Source organism: Vitis riparia, chromosome 18 (genome assembly GCF_004353265.1).
Source record: "Vitis riparia cultivar Riparia Gloire de Montpellier isolate 1030 chromosome 18, EGFV_Vit.rip_1.0, whole genome shotgun sequence".
Taxonomy (NCBI): Eukaryota; Viridiplantae; Streptophyta; class Magnoliopsida; order Vitales; family Vitaceae; genus Vitis; species Vitis riparia.
The window spans coordinates 8,845,989-8,861,093 of record NC_048448.1 but is presented as its reverse complement, the minus strand read 5'-3'; the positions used below and the strand labels follow the sequence as shown (position 1 = coordinate 8,861,093).

The 15,105-nt window shown below is 39.6% G+C and overlaps 3 protein-coding genes and 1 non-coding gene across 6 annotated transcripts; 2 read left to right on the top strand and 2 right to left on the bottom strand.

The window, feature by feature from the left end:
* Positions 1-579: 579 nt before the first annotated feature.
* LOC117906267 (UDP-glucuronate:xylan alpha-glucuronosyltransferase 2) lies at positions 580-3,168 on the top strand. 3 transcript variants are annotated; one of them, XM_034819243.1, is made up of 3 exons: positions 580-1,005; positions 1,128-1,764; positions 2,131-3,168. In XM_034819243.1, exons 1-3 carry the CDS (start codon positions 802-804, stop codon positions 3,063-3,065), a joined length of 1,776 nt encoding a protein of 591 aa, XP_034675134.1. In that variant the 5' UTR covers positions 580-801; the 3' UTR covers positions 3,066-3,168. The 3 variants fall into 3 exon arrangements, with proteins under 3 accessions (XP_034675134.1, XP_034675136.1, XP_034675135.1); XM_034819245.1 differs by having other exon boundaries at positions 939-1,010; XM_034819244.1 differs by having other exon boundaries at positions 965-1,046.
* TRNAR-CCU lies at positions 1,979-2,051 on the bottom strand. Its single transcript has one exon. It is a non-coding gene; the product is annotated as a tRNA-Arg (tRNA).
* Positions 3,169-4,417: 1,249 nt separating the features above from the next.
* LOC117906628 (protein WEAK CHLOROPLAST MOVEMENT UNDER BLUE LIGHT 1-like) lies at positions 4,418-12,051 on the top strand. The gene is made up of 4 exons (XM_034819739.1): positions 4,418-4,559; positions 4,659-4,728; positions 8,312-8,979; positions 10,158-12,051. The coding sequence occupies exons 3-4, from the start codon at positions 8,338-8,340 to the stop codon at positions 12,048-12,050; spliced, it is 2,535 nt and encodes an 844-aa protein (XP_034675630.1). The 5' UTR covers positions 4,418-4,559; positions 4,659-4,728; positions 8,312-8,337; the 3' UTR covers position 12,051.
* Positions 12,052-12,801: 750 nt separating this feature from the next.
* Positions 12,802-15,078, bottom strand: LOC117907206 (photosystem I chlorophyll a/b-binding protein 5, chloroplastic). The gene is made up of 6 exons (XM_034820649.1): positions 14,820-15,078; positions 14,593-14,725; positions 13,893-14,005; positions 13,578-13,682; positions 13,240-13,328; positions 12,802-13,117 (listed from the first exon to the last, which is right to left on the bottom strand). Exons 1-6 carry the CDS (start codon positions 15,032-15,034, stop codon positions 12,978-12,980), a joined length of 795 nt encoding a protein of 264 aa, XP_034676540.1. The 5' UTR covers positions 15,035-15,078; the 3' UTR covers positions 12,802-12,977.
* Between the last annotated feature and the right edge of the window lie 27 nt (positions 15,079-15,105).

Genomic DNA, 15,105 nt, shown 5'->3' with positions numbered 1-15,105 from the left:
GGTGGGTGGTCACTACTACTACGTGATCATACGTAATCTGTTGGGCCGCTTGCCCTGATCGATCGTCAACTTATCAAACGGTTGACATTGAGCTTGATTGTGATTGTTTACCACAATCTCTTCTCATCTGTCATGTAAAACATGAACCCGAATCAATTTGGTGAGGTGTGATGCCGTAACCTAAACCTATTTTTATCTTTTAAAACTAATATTAAAAAAGAAATAGACGAAGTAATAAGTCTTTTTTTTTGGAAAAAAAAAGGAAAACTGTTGGGGCTTGCACCTTCGCAACGGATAAAAGCGACATTTGGCTGTACGTAGGATATGACCGTCCAACCAAATAGTGGTTGGCGGGCCTGCTTTAGCGTAACCCTTAGGTTGCCCCTACCCAATCCTAGGTCGCCATACTACCCATGATTTCCTCCTTAAATTACTCAAATACCATGCATATTTTACACTTATAAGTAAAAGGGGAGGGAAATTCTACTTGGAGTAGATAGTTTGGAGAAGAAAGAAGGGGTATATTTGGGATTTCACAAGAATACTCCAGAGTCCAGAAATACGAACACCAGCAGCAACATGAGAAAGAAGTAAAGTTTTTATTTGCTAGAAATCCAGACAAAGACAGTACACGTGGAACTGTCTAAGTGGTTCTGCTTGTTTTTGTAAACAATTCACTCAATAGTCTCATAGCCGTCCACTCGAGGGAAACTCCTTCAACAATATGTAAATCGTGATGATCAACTAATCTATATATAAATGTGAAGGTAGAGAAATTAAGGAGCTGGCTAGATAAATAAAATGGTGTTAGAAGGAGGAGTGAGTGTTCCGAAGATGTTGATCAAGGTCACTCCTTCAAAAGCTTTGGTTCTTAAAATCAACCTGGTCTTCCTCGCTTTCTTCGTAGTTGTCTATGCTGCTCTTCTTCTCCGGCCATCTTTGTCTGTGTATCATGAAAATGCTGCAGCACTTGTCCGGTGCACTTTGCGGGAGTGCAATCACAAGGTAAGGTGAGCCGGTTCCTGTTGTCATTGCATTATAACAGAGTGAGTTTTTTTTTTTTTTTTTTTGAATGATGCTAGATTATGCGTTTGGGATGCCCATTTGGTTGATCTTAAATTATGTAGGCGGAAAAGGGGGTTAAGATGAAGGCAGCTTTGGAAGAGAATCAAGCAGATCAAGCCATGGCTGCCAAAAGGAAAATGGTCAAGAGCGAGAAACCAAGCTTCTTGAATGAAATGAGGAAAGGGATGAGGATAGGAATGTTGAACATGGATGACGAGGATGTGGGTGAGTGGAAAGTTCATGGAGAAATTGTCCATGTCCATTTCCAACAGGTATCGGAGTTGTTCAACTGGACAGATTTGTTCCCGGAGTGGATTGATGAAGAGGAAGAGAAGGAGGGTACAATGTGTCCGGAGATACCAATGCCCGATTTCAGGCGTTATTGGGATATGGACTTGATAGTGGCCAAATTGCCATGCAATTACCCAGAAGAAGGGTGGCGCAGGGACGTGTTCAGGCTGCAAGTTCACCTAATAGCGGCCAATTTGGCGGTGAAGAAAGGGAGGAGAGACTGGAATTGGAGGACAAAGTTGGTGTTTCTGAGCAGGTGCAGGCCAATGATGGAGCTTTTTAGGTGTGATGATTTGGTGAGACAAGAAGGGGATTGGTGGTTCTACCAACCGTCAGTGGCAAGGTTAGAGCAGAAGGTTTCATTGCCTGTTGGCTCCTGCAAATTGGCTTTGCCTCTCTGGGCAAAAGGTATGGAGTGCATCATCATATTCACTAATTGTTTTATATGGCTGCATGATGGGTGTGTCAACGTATTGGGTATGTGGGTGGGGAAAATTAGTCTGAAGGTTGCTTATGTTGAAAATATCCTTGGTTAGCTGGTTTTGGTCGCGTCCTCGGCCCATTTTGTACAGAATAGAGATGGGTTTTGTTTAAAATCTTAATTAGGAAAAAGAATCGCATTCGCGCCAGGTAGGGGTCGAACCTACGACTTTCTGCTTAGGAAACAGACGCTCTATCCACTGAGCTACAGGCGCTTCGATGTTTTATGGTATTAGTAAAATATTTTTGTTTCTATTGAAATATTAAGAAAAGAAGTTCTTCTCTTGATGCCAGGGGTGGACAAGGTGTTTGATCTGTCCAAGATCAAAGCAGACACGAGGAGTGTTAAACGAGAAGCATATGCCACAGTTCTACATTCCTCCGATACCTACGTTTGTGGAGCCATTACTCTCGCCCAGAGTCTCCTTCGAACAGGCACCAAACGCGACCTCCTCCTCCTCCTCGACAGCTCCATCCCTGTCTCCAAACGCGACGCCCTCGCTGCTGCTGGCTGGCAGATCCGACTCATCAAGCGAATCCGAAACCCTAAAGCCGAGAAAGACTCCTACAATGAGTACAACTACAGTAAGTTCAGGTTATGGCAGCTCACCGAATACGACAAGATCATCTTCATTGACGCCGACATCATCGTTCTCCGCAATCTCGATCTCCTCTTCCACTTCCCTCAAATGTCCGCCACCGGCAACGACGGCTCCATCTTCAACTCCGGCATCATGACCATCGAACCTTCCAACTGCACCTTTCGGATCCTCATGAATCATATCAAAGACATAGTTTCCTACAACGGCGGTGACCAAGGTTTTCTTAACGAAGTCTTCGTCTGGTGGCATCGCTTCCCCAAGAGAGTTAATTTCCTCAAGAACTTTTGGTCCAACAGTACAGTTGAAGCTGGCGTGAAGAACCAGCTCTTTGGTTCAGACCCGCCCAAACTTTATTCCATACATTATCTAGGGTTAAAGCCCTGGCTTTGCTACAGGGACTATGATTGTAATTGGGACATAGAAAACCAGCTTGTGTATGCAAGTGATGTCGCCCACCACAGATGGTGGAAGCTTCACGATGCCATGGATGAGAGCTTGCAGAGATTTTGCGGGTTATCGGAGCGGAGAAAAATTGAGTTGGCATGGGATAGAAAGTTGGCTGGAGAAAGGGGACTACGTAACCAGCATTGGAGTATCAACGTTACGGATCCCAGACGGTTTCTTTGATCATCATAATTTCTACTTTTATTTTTTCATTATATATAGAATGGACTGTGTACGTAATGTTTTCCCCATATAATTTATGAGTGAATAGTAGTCCCATACAAAAGATTTCACACACACAAAAAAAAAAACAGTGACTGCCAGACCATGAATCATTTCAGTTGAGCTTGATTCATTAAAAATACACCATGTGCCCCATACTATGGTTTGGGAGTAATTTAAGGAAAGCCTCAATTACTACGCATGAAATAGAAACATACACAAGACAGAAGCCTGGACCAAGGTAGCCGTTGCTTTTGTTTCTTTTCTAACCCACTTTTATGATTATAATCCCAGCTATGGAGTTCAATATTGGGGGGTGGACCAGGCGGTTGGTGGAGCATAAGAAAAGCAACTGGGTGCAAGACAAAGAGTGATGATAATGATTCACGAAAGTAACGCGGAAAGTGATATGTGGTTGGTTGATCAAATTAACTAAAGCTATTTAGGTACACCTGCCACCAATTCTATGTTTCTGTCTCATGATATTCCCGTATAAGCTTTGCGAAACAATATCACTTATTGCTTACTTAGTCAGTAGGCTATTCATCAGGTGTTGAAAACTCCGCCTTCAATTTCATAAATTCAACTTCAACTTAGATTTCATTGAATTTCCCTTGTATTCGGGCATGGATAAGATGGAGCCCAAGATTATGTTAGACCCCAATAATGGTACAAGCAGCACAAGCCCTAGCTCTTGGACTGGGTTTGAGCCCAATTCAAATAGTGTTCGTTTAATGGTTGATATTGGGCTTGCTAAGCCCAACTAGAACCCAAAAAATGTCAAAGAAACCCTCCGAAATATCCCATGTTCCTGTCTAGACTGCTACTGTAGAGTGTAGACAGACCCCCTCCTGTCCCGCTGCTTCACAGAAAATAAAATAAAATATTTCAAACAAACTCCGGGCCTTTTCACACATCCTACGACCAAAATCAAAAGCCCTTTTTACACGGCCCGCGACTGGTCCAACGATTCTCGAATGTGAACACACATCGGTGCCCAAGGCTGGCCCCACCCTCTTCAACGGTGGGTATTTTGACCACATGCCAGATTGTTATCCAACGCGCATGTATAAAATCCTATCAACAAACACCATCTCCGCTACACAACTAACCACGCTGCCCATGGCCCATTCCACGGACAAAACAACTTGTAATTAAAACACTCACGGGGTATAAGAGTCCAGCAAAGAGCGAGTTCTACTCACGCGTTCCAACGGGAAGTTCGGGCATGATTCCCGCTGGGCGGTGACTTTTGTTTATTTTATATCTTTAAAAAGAGAGGAATTGAGCTCACCTACGTGAATCATCATCCAAAAATTTAAAAACCACAATTTAAAATAAGGAAAGAAAAAAAGGATGAGAAAATAGTAGAAGGAAAATCCAATCTGGAAAAGAGAGAAGCAGAGATTATACAGATGGATCTCAAGTGTGAGAAGGAGTAGGCTCCACGCACGTGTACGGCCTCCGTTATTATGCCTTTCCTATTTATATCAGTGATTTTCCACCTTTGTTTGAATCCTAAATTGAATCATAATCTTTGGTTTTTTATTTCAGAGAACATTAATAGCGATTCAATTCTGCTCGGTCGTTTTTTTTTTGTTCTTTTCGGTTTCTCGTCAATCAGGTGCGTTTCTTTTCTGTTTCTCTTTTTTGGTTTTGATCTTTTGTTTTAGCTTAATTATTTTAATCTGTTGTAATTTCCGAATCTACAATTTAATTGATGTGATTTTTCGTTGGTTTCTGATTAAACTGTAACGATCAGTTTTGGATGTCTTAAAAGTTTGTGGAAATAAATTGAAGTTTCAGCGGCAAACAAAGGAATTTATTGATTTGGAATATACCTTGAATTCCGAAGGCATGTATTGAGATTCATGAAGAATTATTCATTTTTGGGGTTGAGCAGTTCTGATTACAGTTCATCGCGAATCTGATTTTGATTTCGTTTCTCCATTTTTCTCGGTTTGCTTGACTGGTTTTTTTTCCCGAAAAGAAGCCTGAATTTGGAATCTTAAACTAAAGGTTGGGATTGGGGCTGGGGTTGCTGCTGTTATATTCCGCGTTTTCTTTTTCTCCTAAGAAATTTCAGCAACCAAACGGGCCGTAGTGGAGTCTGATGATACATTCTCATCCATGAGCTGTTGTTTATGTAGAAGATTAATCTAATTTGATTTGTAGCAAAAAGGTCTTTTTTTTTTTTTTCTTTTTTTTTTTTTTTTGTGAGGATAGTAGGCTCCAAGTAGTGACAACCTCCCTTTTGAGACAATACTCTGAGATTCAATCTTATTTTCAGGATCATGAAATGGTTTTTCTGCATACATCATAAATGGGTATTCTGTGAAGAAATGAGTTTTTTTTTCCTTATTTATTACTGCTTATTAATTATTATTGGTTTTATTATTATCTGCTTGTATACGCTGCGACATGTATACATTAATGAATGAAGAGTTGAAATCAATGAAAGGATCATGAGCCAGTGAGGATATGATAAGGATAAAGGTTATGTGAGTATACAACAACTCAAGTGAATAATAAGACGACTAAAGGTGAAGGATGAGAAGTGAGACTCTTGAGTAATTGTGGTGGAAGTGGAATTTATCTGTGGAAGTTTTTGATGGTCTTAGTGTATTCAAAACACTTACATTTGGAAGTGCCATTTATTAGTGCAGAATTATTAAATTTTAAAAGAAATCCATTATTAACAGAATTAAACATAATTTGTAGAGATTGTATGTGATTTAGTTTTAAATCATTGTGGTCGATAAACCTTCTGGCAAGGTTGGCAAAATCGCTACAGAATTTGGAAAGCTTTCTTTTCAACATAGATATCATTATGGATTGGGGTTGTGTACAAAAGAAGATTCAGATTTGTGATTATTTAACTGAAAATGTTTCATTTTACCAGTCATAAAAGCTAATTTTGTTTGCATGGAAAGCCTACAGAAAACAGTATTTCCACTTTTTTTTTTTTAAATGTTGTAGGTACGGGATATGCACAGTTAGAAGTTTATTTAGATTGTGGCCATGTGCAAAGCCGACTTAATAACTACCCTTAAGAAGGTTCATGGTTCAAGTTGAAGGTGTTGTCACAAGAAAAGGATGTGAGTTGAGGTTGTGAGAAAGGACACATTGATATGTGATTATAACAAACGTTTGGACATGGGTAAAGCTAAATGGCAAACTATGGAAGTAAGGAATTCTGCTGCACAACTATGCGGATGAGAGATTGAGGACTATGTTTATTCATTTCTCATATTTGTAAAAGATATAATTAAGATCAAACTTGGTGGGGACTACAATGGGAGATTCCTTAAATTTGGTAGTAGAGATATATCATGTGACGCATCCAGATAGATAGAGATTTTTTCACTCTCCGGGTAAATATCTTATTGCACATTAGAAGCTTGATATTTTAAGAGGATAGGATGTTGATGCTGTCACTAAATAATCAGAACCACTTGGGGACAAAAATGATATTTATTGGAGAAAGGTGAGGAATGTTTTATTAGAAATAGTGAGGATTTGTGCAAACTTTAATTTCCATTCTTTTTCAAGAACATATTTTTCAACAAACAGTATAGGGATACATTATTCAAACCACACTAGTGTTGCTTATCTCGTAACTCAAGTGATATATTAGAGGTTGTACTTATGTATTTTCTGCATTTTCTGCAGTCAATTGATTTAATATTATACTTGACATAATGTAGGCATTTAATGCATGCTCATGGTAATTTTTTGGTTAAAAAATTGGAAAGTAACTACAATTTAGAGGTCAATTCAATGAATTTACTTTACCTATCAAAAAAAAAAATTTAGAGGTCAATTCAAGAGCTTAGGTTACCAAAAATACTAGACAATACCAAATGTTTATTAGAGTAGTATTAATTTATTTCAAAATCAAACTTTTTCGGTTGCATTCGTGAATTCAAATTGAAGGTCATATTCTGTATTACACTTTATTAAAAACCTGGGCCTTTAAAGGAGTTCACCATAAATATGAACATAGCAGAAGGTTACCACTGGCTGTTCCAAAATAAATAAAGTTAATTCTTTGCCAATTGGTAACATGATGGATAGTCTCACCTTTTTATCATATCTTTAGAAAATAAAGGTTTTGGTCATGTACACTTGGACACTTGGCATGAAACTCTTTGCAACTTTTAGTTAGTGAAAACAAAATGCATCATTATTTTTAGCACTCATTTCTTCTTTTTTGTATTTCTGGGAGTAAATAAATTTCACACATCATGGATATGTAAAACAACATAAGGAGATCTGCTTGAATGCAGTCTTGTGAAACACAAAATGATTAAGTGAAATGATCCTGTGTGCATATCTAAAATCATATCTACAAATGGTTTTCAGTTTTCTGGGCCCTATATCTTTACGTGACTAACTTCCACCCCCACCCCCCCGTCATCGTCTTCCCCTTCTCTCCCTTGCTTCATTGCCTCATGATCTCCGTCACACCTTTGCTCCCTCTCTCAACTGTGAGATAGGTAGTGACCAGTCTAGGTCATCTGTTGGCACCAATCCTACATTTTGTCCTCTCGTTTCCCTCTCTCACCTGTTCCCTGAGCTTTCCCATCACTTTGTTTTTATTTTTGTGCGTTTTAAAGGGAAACTTGGCTAAGTGTTTATGGCTAATCTTGCCCACAAGGCCCGGCTGCCTGGCTTGGCATTCAACATGTTCTCTTTCACACTATTGTCTATCTTCCTTCTGTCCCAAATTTCTCAATCTCATTTTTCAATCCTAAGACAATGACTAAAAATGATGATGATAATGCTGAGTAGGCTGTAGTAAAGTCCTTTAGATTTCAGGGATTGTACCAGAGACTAGGAGTCAAATTTGTCCTCATCAAGGTTTGGGGTTATGAGTCCCTCATATCGTGCAGATCTTTGGACCTAAAACAAAAAAGAGAGGAATAATAGATACAAACAAGCATACGTAATCTGTGACATATCTGTCTTCATTGGAATTAAACTTGTTGAGTTTCTATGAAAGTTCCAATTCTAGACTTCTAAGGTGTTTCAAGTAAAGTTTTTTCTTTCCCCTATACCAAACATATGAAGTTTAATTCTTAAAATACAAATATTTTGAGGAATACTTGTGAGTTAGGAATGGTTTTTGGTAATTTTTTCATTTTTTTTTCTTTCTTCTTCTTCCTTTTTTTTTTGGAGGGTGGGCTAATGTTTTATTGTTTCAGATAGGCACTTCTAGCACTTTGTTGGGATGGAGGATGCAAAAAATGCTGAAGAGAAGTCTCCTACTGAACCCTCTTTATCCTCCCAAGATAATAATCATTCCTCTAATGAAAGTCTAATCAGCCCAGTTATTAATGGAGAAGTGGAATCTAACTCAGAAGCATTAACAGTGGATACTTCAAAATTAGCAGCTGTTGATGCTTCTGATACCCCATCACTGGGACAAGATCAACTACCTCCAATGGACATTTCTACTCCAATGTCCCCTGTTACAGTTGATGAGGCAGAGCCTGACCATCCGGATACAGTTAAAGGAGATTCTGAAACAGGAGTTGTTACCTCTGATGGACCACAATCTTGTGATGGTAATTTTGTTACCAATGCCCATGTTCACGTTGATGTTATTCCTTCTGCTTCCTCCCCTGAGATCAGAGATTCTACTGGTGATGACCATGTTGGGCAATCCGATGAGCTTTCCCTGCCGCAAGTGATGCTTTCCAATGCTGCTGTTGGAACACCAGAACCTTTCAGCGCTTCTAAACATGTAAAACAGTTTGACGTAACCAGGGCCCATGTTGATACAGCAGCACCTTTTGAATCTGTTAAAGAAGCAGTTTCCAAGTTTGGAGGAATTGTTGATTGGAAAGCCCATAGAATCCAGACGGTGGAGGTATTTATGTTTCTCCACTCTTGTCATTATCTTGGATTACTAATCTCATTTTAACATGTTCCTTGTGGTTTGGACACCTAACATTTTCTTACCTCAAGCATGCATTGGTTGCACACTTTGAAAATACTTTTGAGAAACTGAAAAGGCATTGTGTTTACTTTCTTGCTTATTTCTAGGAATTCAGTGAAAAGCGTGTTTTTAAATTCTGTTCTATATTGGTATTTACTGAACATGAAAATTGCATGGTGTTGATGATGATGGCAATGATAATGGTGGTATAGAGGCAGTGGAGAGGTGATGACATTTTAGGAATACTTTCATTGATGAAGAGGGTGCTGACGGCAGTAGAGGAGGCGGTAATTGCTGCTGTGGCAGTGGTGTCAAAGTTGTAGAGCCAAACATGGTGTTGGTGGTTGCAGTTGCAGTGGTGGTGGATGAGACAATTATATTGTATGGTGCTGTTTACATTATGTGATGACATCTATAATGGTGCTGGTGGCAGAGGCAATGGTGGAGGTGGTTGTGATTGCAATGTGACAGTTTGTTGGAGAAGGCAGTAATAGGGAAAAGGCAGAAATCTAGAGCAGTTGCATTTCGATTTTACGGAAAAGCAAATTATGTTCCCTTTCTTTCAGAAAAGTAGTTTTTAAGTTCGTTGCCCAGCATTGATCTTTTTTTCTCCTTTCTTCTTTCTTTTGCTTTTCTGCTTCCAAATTACCCAAATACAAAGAGGTTCTTTTGGAAGCCTAACCTGACTGTACCTTGATTTTAATTGAGTTGGACTGGCTTCTGACAATTTTTTTTTTTTTTTTTTGATAGGTTGATTAATTTGCTGGTGCAATTTCTATTTCATGCTCTGGTTGCCTATATTTTTATTGTTGTTGTTGTTGTTATTATTTTTATTTCATTTTTCAGTTTTGTTTGGGAAAGAAGGAAGGAAAAGATGATAGATGTTAGGTTCTTTTTATCTTTTGGGTATACAATTATACTTTCTGAAATTTATTCGCCTTACCTCTTTTTTCTGTCATAGGATCTGAGGTTTGTTTGGAAATTAGAATGCACAAATTAGAGTTAGCACTTAACCAATAGTTGTGTTCTGTGCAACACTGTCCCCACGAGCAGGGATTGCATCCACATCCATCAAAAAATAACTTTAAATTTCTTCCATGGATGTGCAGAGGCGCAAGCTTGTGGAGCGAGAACTTGAGAAAGCACGGGAGGATATTCCTGAATATAGGAAACAGGCTGAGGATGCTGAAGATGCAAAAACTCAAGCACTAAAGGAGCTGGACAGCACAAAGAGACTCATAGAAGAATTGAAGCTGAACTTAGAGAGAGCACAAACTGAAGAACATCAGGCAAAACAGGACTCAGAACTTGCCAAACTCCGGGTGGAAGAGATGGAGCAAGGAATTGCTGATGAAGCTAGTGTTGCAGCCAAAGCACAGCTTGAAGTTGCTAAAGCCAGACATGCAGCTGCAGTTGCAGATTTAAAATCTGTGAAAGATGAATTGGAAGCACTGCGTAAGGAATATGCTTCTTTGGTGACTGAGAAAGATGTGGCTGTGAAGAGGGCTGAGCAGGCTGTTTCAGCGTCTAAGGAAATTGAGAAGACAGTGGAGGAACTGACTATTGAGTTGATTGCCACAAAGGAAGCCTTAGAATCTGCACATGCCACCCATCTGGAGGCAGAGGAACAAAGAATTGGAATGGCTATGGTGAAAGAGCAAGATTCTCTCAATTGGGAAAAGGAATTGAAACAGGCAGAAGAGGAGCTGCAGAAACTTAATGAGCAAGTTGTGTCTAGGAAGGATCTCAAATCAAAACTAGACACTGCTTCAGCCCTGTTGCTTGATTTAAAAGCTGAATTAGCAGCCTACATGGAATCAAAATTGAAGCAGGAAACCAATGAAGAACACTTGCAGGGTGAGCTAGAAGAACCTGAGAAGAAAACTCATACTGATCTACAAGCAGCAATTGCTTCAGCCAAGAAGGAACTTGAAGAAGTGAAGCTCAATATTGAGAAAGCAACAACTGAGGTCAATTATTTGAAGGTGGCAGCCACATCATTACAATCAGAGCTTCAAAAAGAAAAGTCAGCACTAGCCACAATTAGGCAGAGAGAAGGAATAGCATCAGTGGCAGCTGCATCTCTTGAAGCTGAGCTGAATAGTACCAAGTCAGAGATAGCTCTAGTTCAAATGAAGGAGAGAGAAGCCAGAGAGAAGATGGCAGAGCTTCCCAAGCAATTACAGCAAGCTGCTCAAGAGGCAGATCAGGCCAAGTCACTAGCCCAAATGGCTCGGGAGGAGCTGCGGAAGGCAAAGGAAGAAGCAGAGCAAGCCAAGGCTGGAGCAAGTACCATGGAGAGTAGATTATTAGCAGCTCAAAAGGAGATAGAAGCTGCCAAGGCTTCAGAGAAGTTGGCACTAGCAGCTATCAAAGCACTGCAGGAGAGTGAATCAGCTCGAGACACCAATGATGAGGATTCACCTACTGGAGTAACACTTGCTTTAGAAGAGTACTATGAACTAAGCAAGCGAGCCCATGAGGCGGAGGAGCAGGCCAACATGAGGGTGGTGGCTGCCATGTCCCAAATTGAGGTAGCAAAGGAGTCCGAGGTTAGAAGTTTGGATCAGCTGGAAGCAGTCAATCGGGAGTTGGCTACTAGAAAGGAAGCCTTAAACCATGCATTGGAGAAGGCTGAGAAGGCCAAGGAAGGGAAGTTGGGTGTGGAGCAAGAGTTGAGAAAGTGGAGGGCAGAACATGAGCAGCGGCGCAAGGCTTCTGAATCTGGTCAAGGAGTGGTAAACCCAATCAGAAGTCCCAGGAAGAGTTTTGAGGACAGAAGCTTGGAAGAGAGGAAAGAATCAAAGAACTTTGACCGGGGCCCAGAACCTGCAGCTGCTATCCATTACAGGGCTAGCCCAAAGCCATATATGCAAGGAAATAGCACTGAAACCGAATCATCTCCAGAAACAAAGTCTATGAAGAAAAAGAAGAGGTCAATGTTCCCCCGGTTCTTCATGTTCTTCACCAGAAGAAAGTCACACTCATCAAAGTCAACATAACTGCTCTATTCATACCAAGATATGCTTCCACCCCCCCCCCCCCCCCCCCCCCCCCCCCCCCCACTACTGCTGCAACCAGAATAGGTGGATTTGATCTGACGAAAGTTTTAAGGTGATGTACATGTTGGTGATTATTTTATGTATGATAAGTTGATTGGATTGTAATTTTGATCAGAAGGATTATATCTGTTGATGGGGCTTGAGAAGAGATAATAAGTTGTTAGCAGTGCTTGGCTGGAGGAAGAGAATAAAATTGCTGTGTAGTGTATAGGATTGCTACTTCAAATCTCAGCCCCTGTTATGTATCTGGTAAGAGTTTGGTTTTAACGAAAGATTTTGGTGTTAGTCTGTTAGGTACTCCATTCTTCTCGGTTGAAAACTGCGACTTCTCTATTTATTCTGCCGACTCCGATTTCTCTCCTTTACAAAATGCTTCCTTCAATATCTTTACAGAAGCCGGTTGGAAGAGCGGAGGACTACGGTTTTAATGTCAGCCTTAGGTCACTGCCTCCAATCCCATCAGCCGCCTGAAGAACTTTTATTCTTATCCTTAACAAACTTTAGACATTTTTCGCTTTTATTCATTTTTCCATTTTTAGAGAACTTTGATGACTTTTTTTTCCTTTTTCAAAAATTTTAACATTTTTAGAAAACTTTAAATACATATCATTATATAATTTATTTTTAAAAGCTTAATATTTTTATAAGAAGCTGTATAGAGACGACATGGTAAGAAATTACTTATAGCATCTAAAAAATTAATAAGGATCCCAATTATCAACTAAAAGGCTGACCACGAACCTCAATTTGGCTTTGCATAAGGTAAAAAGGTTTTTTTTTTTAAAAAAAATGAAAGAACAAGGTAATGAAGAGATTTACATTTGAATTTGTAAAGCTTAATAATAGAGAGCCAACTCGATTGATATTTTAAGAAGTCGAGGAAATTGTCTGAATAATAGTCTTGTGCCATGGATTGGAGAGATGCTCCACCAGGTTCTCAATTGGGCCTGCATGAGTCACAGAAGCTTGCACAAAAATTCCCAGCATGGCTACCATTGCTAGCCGTCCTGCAATGGAGAAGTACTTTCACCATAAACGCCCATTAAGATAATAATAATAAGGGGTCACAAGGAAGATCTATCTGAAACCCAACGAGCAAAAAAAAAAAAAAACGAAGAGCAAATCAAACCATTCTTGATCTCCTTGAGCTTCCAGTCATGCGCGTTTTTGATATCCCTAGCCAGGCCAAGAGGATTTAGCAGAGGACCACCGGGGTATCTGTTAATTAATTGTCGTGGCATTATGAGAACTTACTAAATTCAAATCAAGTTTGAGGAGAAAAGAGTGATTGTGGCTTATGTAGGTATTTGTGGTTGGCAACATGAACATACTGGGCCAAAAAAGCGTACTAAAAGATAGATATATGATGAGATAATCTTAATGTAATATAAGAATGATTAGACTAATGAAGCAACATTTGAAACTTTCCAAGGGTTATAGATAAAGATGTAAAGCACTGAAACAAACCCGGGTTCTAAGCCTTCTAGTGCTGCTTCCAATCCAAAGAAAGATCCTTCCTTTGCCTGAGATCCAGGATTAGTGAAATCCATATACCTTTTGGTTTCAACAAATCTGCATTATTAATGGGCATCATACAACAAATTACAATTACATAAAAGTTTATGGAGATTGTGTCGGAATCTTATAGACAGGATGAAAGAACATAGACTGAAAACTAGGAATCTCTTTTCATTCTTCTCTTTTGGGATCGTTTGTCATTCAAATGGATTTTGTGAGAGAAACAGAACAGTATAAAAGACTGAGAATTGACAAAGATTCTACCCCATCAGAATTAGTTGGACTATGAACAAAGTTTCCGTGCTTGCAAACTCAAATTTAACAGCGCCCGCCTCATACCAGACTGGTAAATTGCTGATTCCTGTTACTCGGAGTAACTGCAGAGAAGTACTCAAGAACTAAGGGGTGGAATAAAGGTAAGAAATATAATCTTGGCCAATTTGCCCAGAAAATTCATGACAATCAATGAATAAAAATCTTTTCAATCAAAACGATGCCTATCATATCCGTATCTGGTAGTACTGAAAAGAAAATTCAGTGGATACGGTTTGAGGGATTTTTTTTTTATTTTTTTTTTGTGTGTAATATTTGTATAAATTAATCTCTTGAAAGAATACATGTGACATACAATTCAGGAATCTATTTTGAAAATGAATTCAACTGAGCTGCCCCCATCGCCAAGTCCCAGGATTTACTTCCCTCTATTTTTACTCCTAAAATGCCTCTGTTGAACAAGTCTAAACCCAATAGACTCTCATCTTCAATCCCATCTCAAAAGTAGATAATTGATTGAATTCCAATTGTTCTTCCAGATTCACCAACATGATATATAAACCTATTCCAAAAAACTTGTTTTATTACTGCTCAGTGCATTTTTATGACTGAAATTCTTGTATGACAACCAAAAAGAAAACAGAGAAGGCAGAAGAAAAACAAAGTCCAGAGAACTTGCTGAAATACTCACATCTGTCACAAGAATTCCAGCAACTCCAGCCATGGCAAAGCGAGCATGAACCAGTTCTGCCTGCACATACCATCTCAAATTTTCTGGGTCCTCTCCCAGTCCAAGTGGGTCGAACCCAAAATCTCCAGCCAAACTACAAAACACCATCAACAATTATGGTAGAATTAAAACCAATCTACAGTCTTTATCTGGGGTTGAGTTTTATTGACTAGGAATTAAGAGCTCACGTTCCATTAAGGTAAGGTGGAGGATCAAGTCCAGGAAGCCATGTTGGCCGTTGTTGGGCCTGAACCACAGTCCCGTGACTGAAGCGGCTAGGTCCTGGTCTAGCAGGCAAGAACCTGTAAGCTAAATCCAATGTGGGTCTACATGATTTCCTTCCAAGCAAAGATAGAGAAGATGAGGGCTGAACAAGAAAGCCTGTGCCTACTGTAATGGCCATTTTTTTCTCCCTCTGACAGCAACTCCTCACCAGAAGAGCAAAGGCATAAACATGAGGCTTAAAAACATCCA

Excerpts from the sequence above, each read along its gene's own strand:
- LOC117906628 (XM_034819739.1), top strand. The coding sequence starts at position 8,338 with ATGGAGGATGCAAAAAATGCTGAAGAGAAGTCTCCTACTGAACCCTCT. Across the intron at positions 8,980-10,157 it reads ATAGAATCCAGACGGTGGAG|AGGCGCAAGCTTGTGGAGCG; the intron begins GTATTTATGTTT and ends ATGGATGTGCAG.
- LOC117907206 (XM_034820649.1), bottom strand. The coding sequence starts at position 15,034 with ATGGCCATTACAGTAGGCACAGGCTTTCTTGTTCAGCCCTCATCTTCT. Across the intron at positions 13,329-13,577 it reads CTAGAAGGCTTAGAACCCGG|ATACCCCGGTGGTCCTCTGC; the intron begins GTTTGTTTCAGT and ends ATTAATTAACAG. Across the intron at positions 13,118-13,239 it reads GCTCAAGGAGATCAAGAATG|GACGGCTAGCAATGGTAGCC; the intron begins GTTTGATTTGCT and ends TCTCCATTGCAG.
- LOC117906267 (XM_034819243.1), top strand. The coding sequence starts at position 802 with ATGGTGTTAGAAGGAGGAGTGAGTGTTCCGAAGATGTTGATCAAGGTC. Across the intron at positions 1,006-1,127 it reads TGCGGGAGTGCAATCACAAG|GCGGAAAAGGGGGTTAAGAT; the intron begins GTAAGGTGAGCC and ends TAAATTATGTAG. Across the intron at positions 1,765-2,130 it reads TTTGCCTCTCTGGGCAAAAG|GGGTGGACAAGGTGTTTGAT; the intron begins GTATGGAGTGCA and ends TCTTGATGCCAG.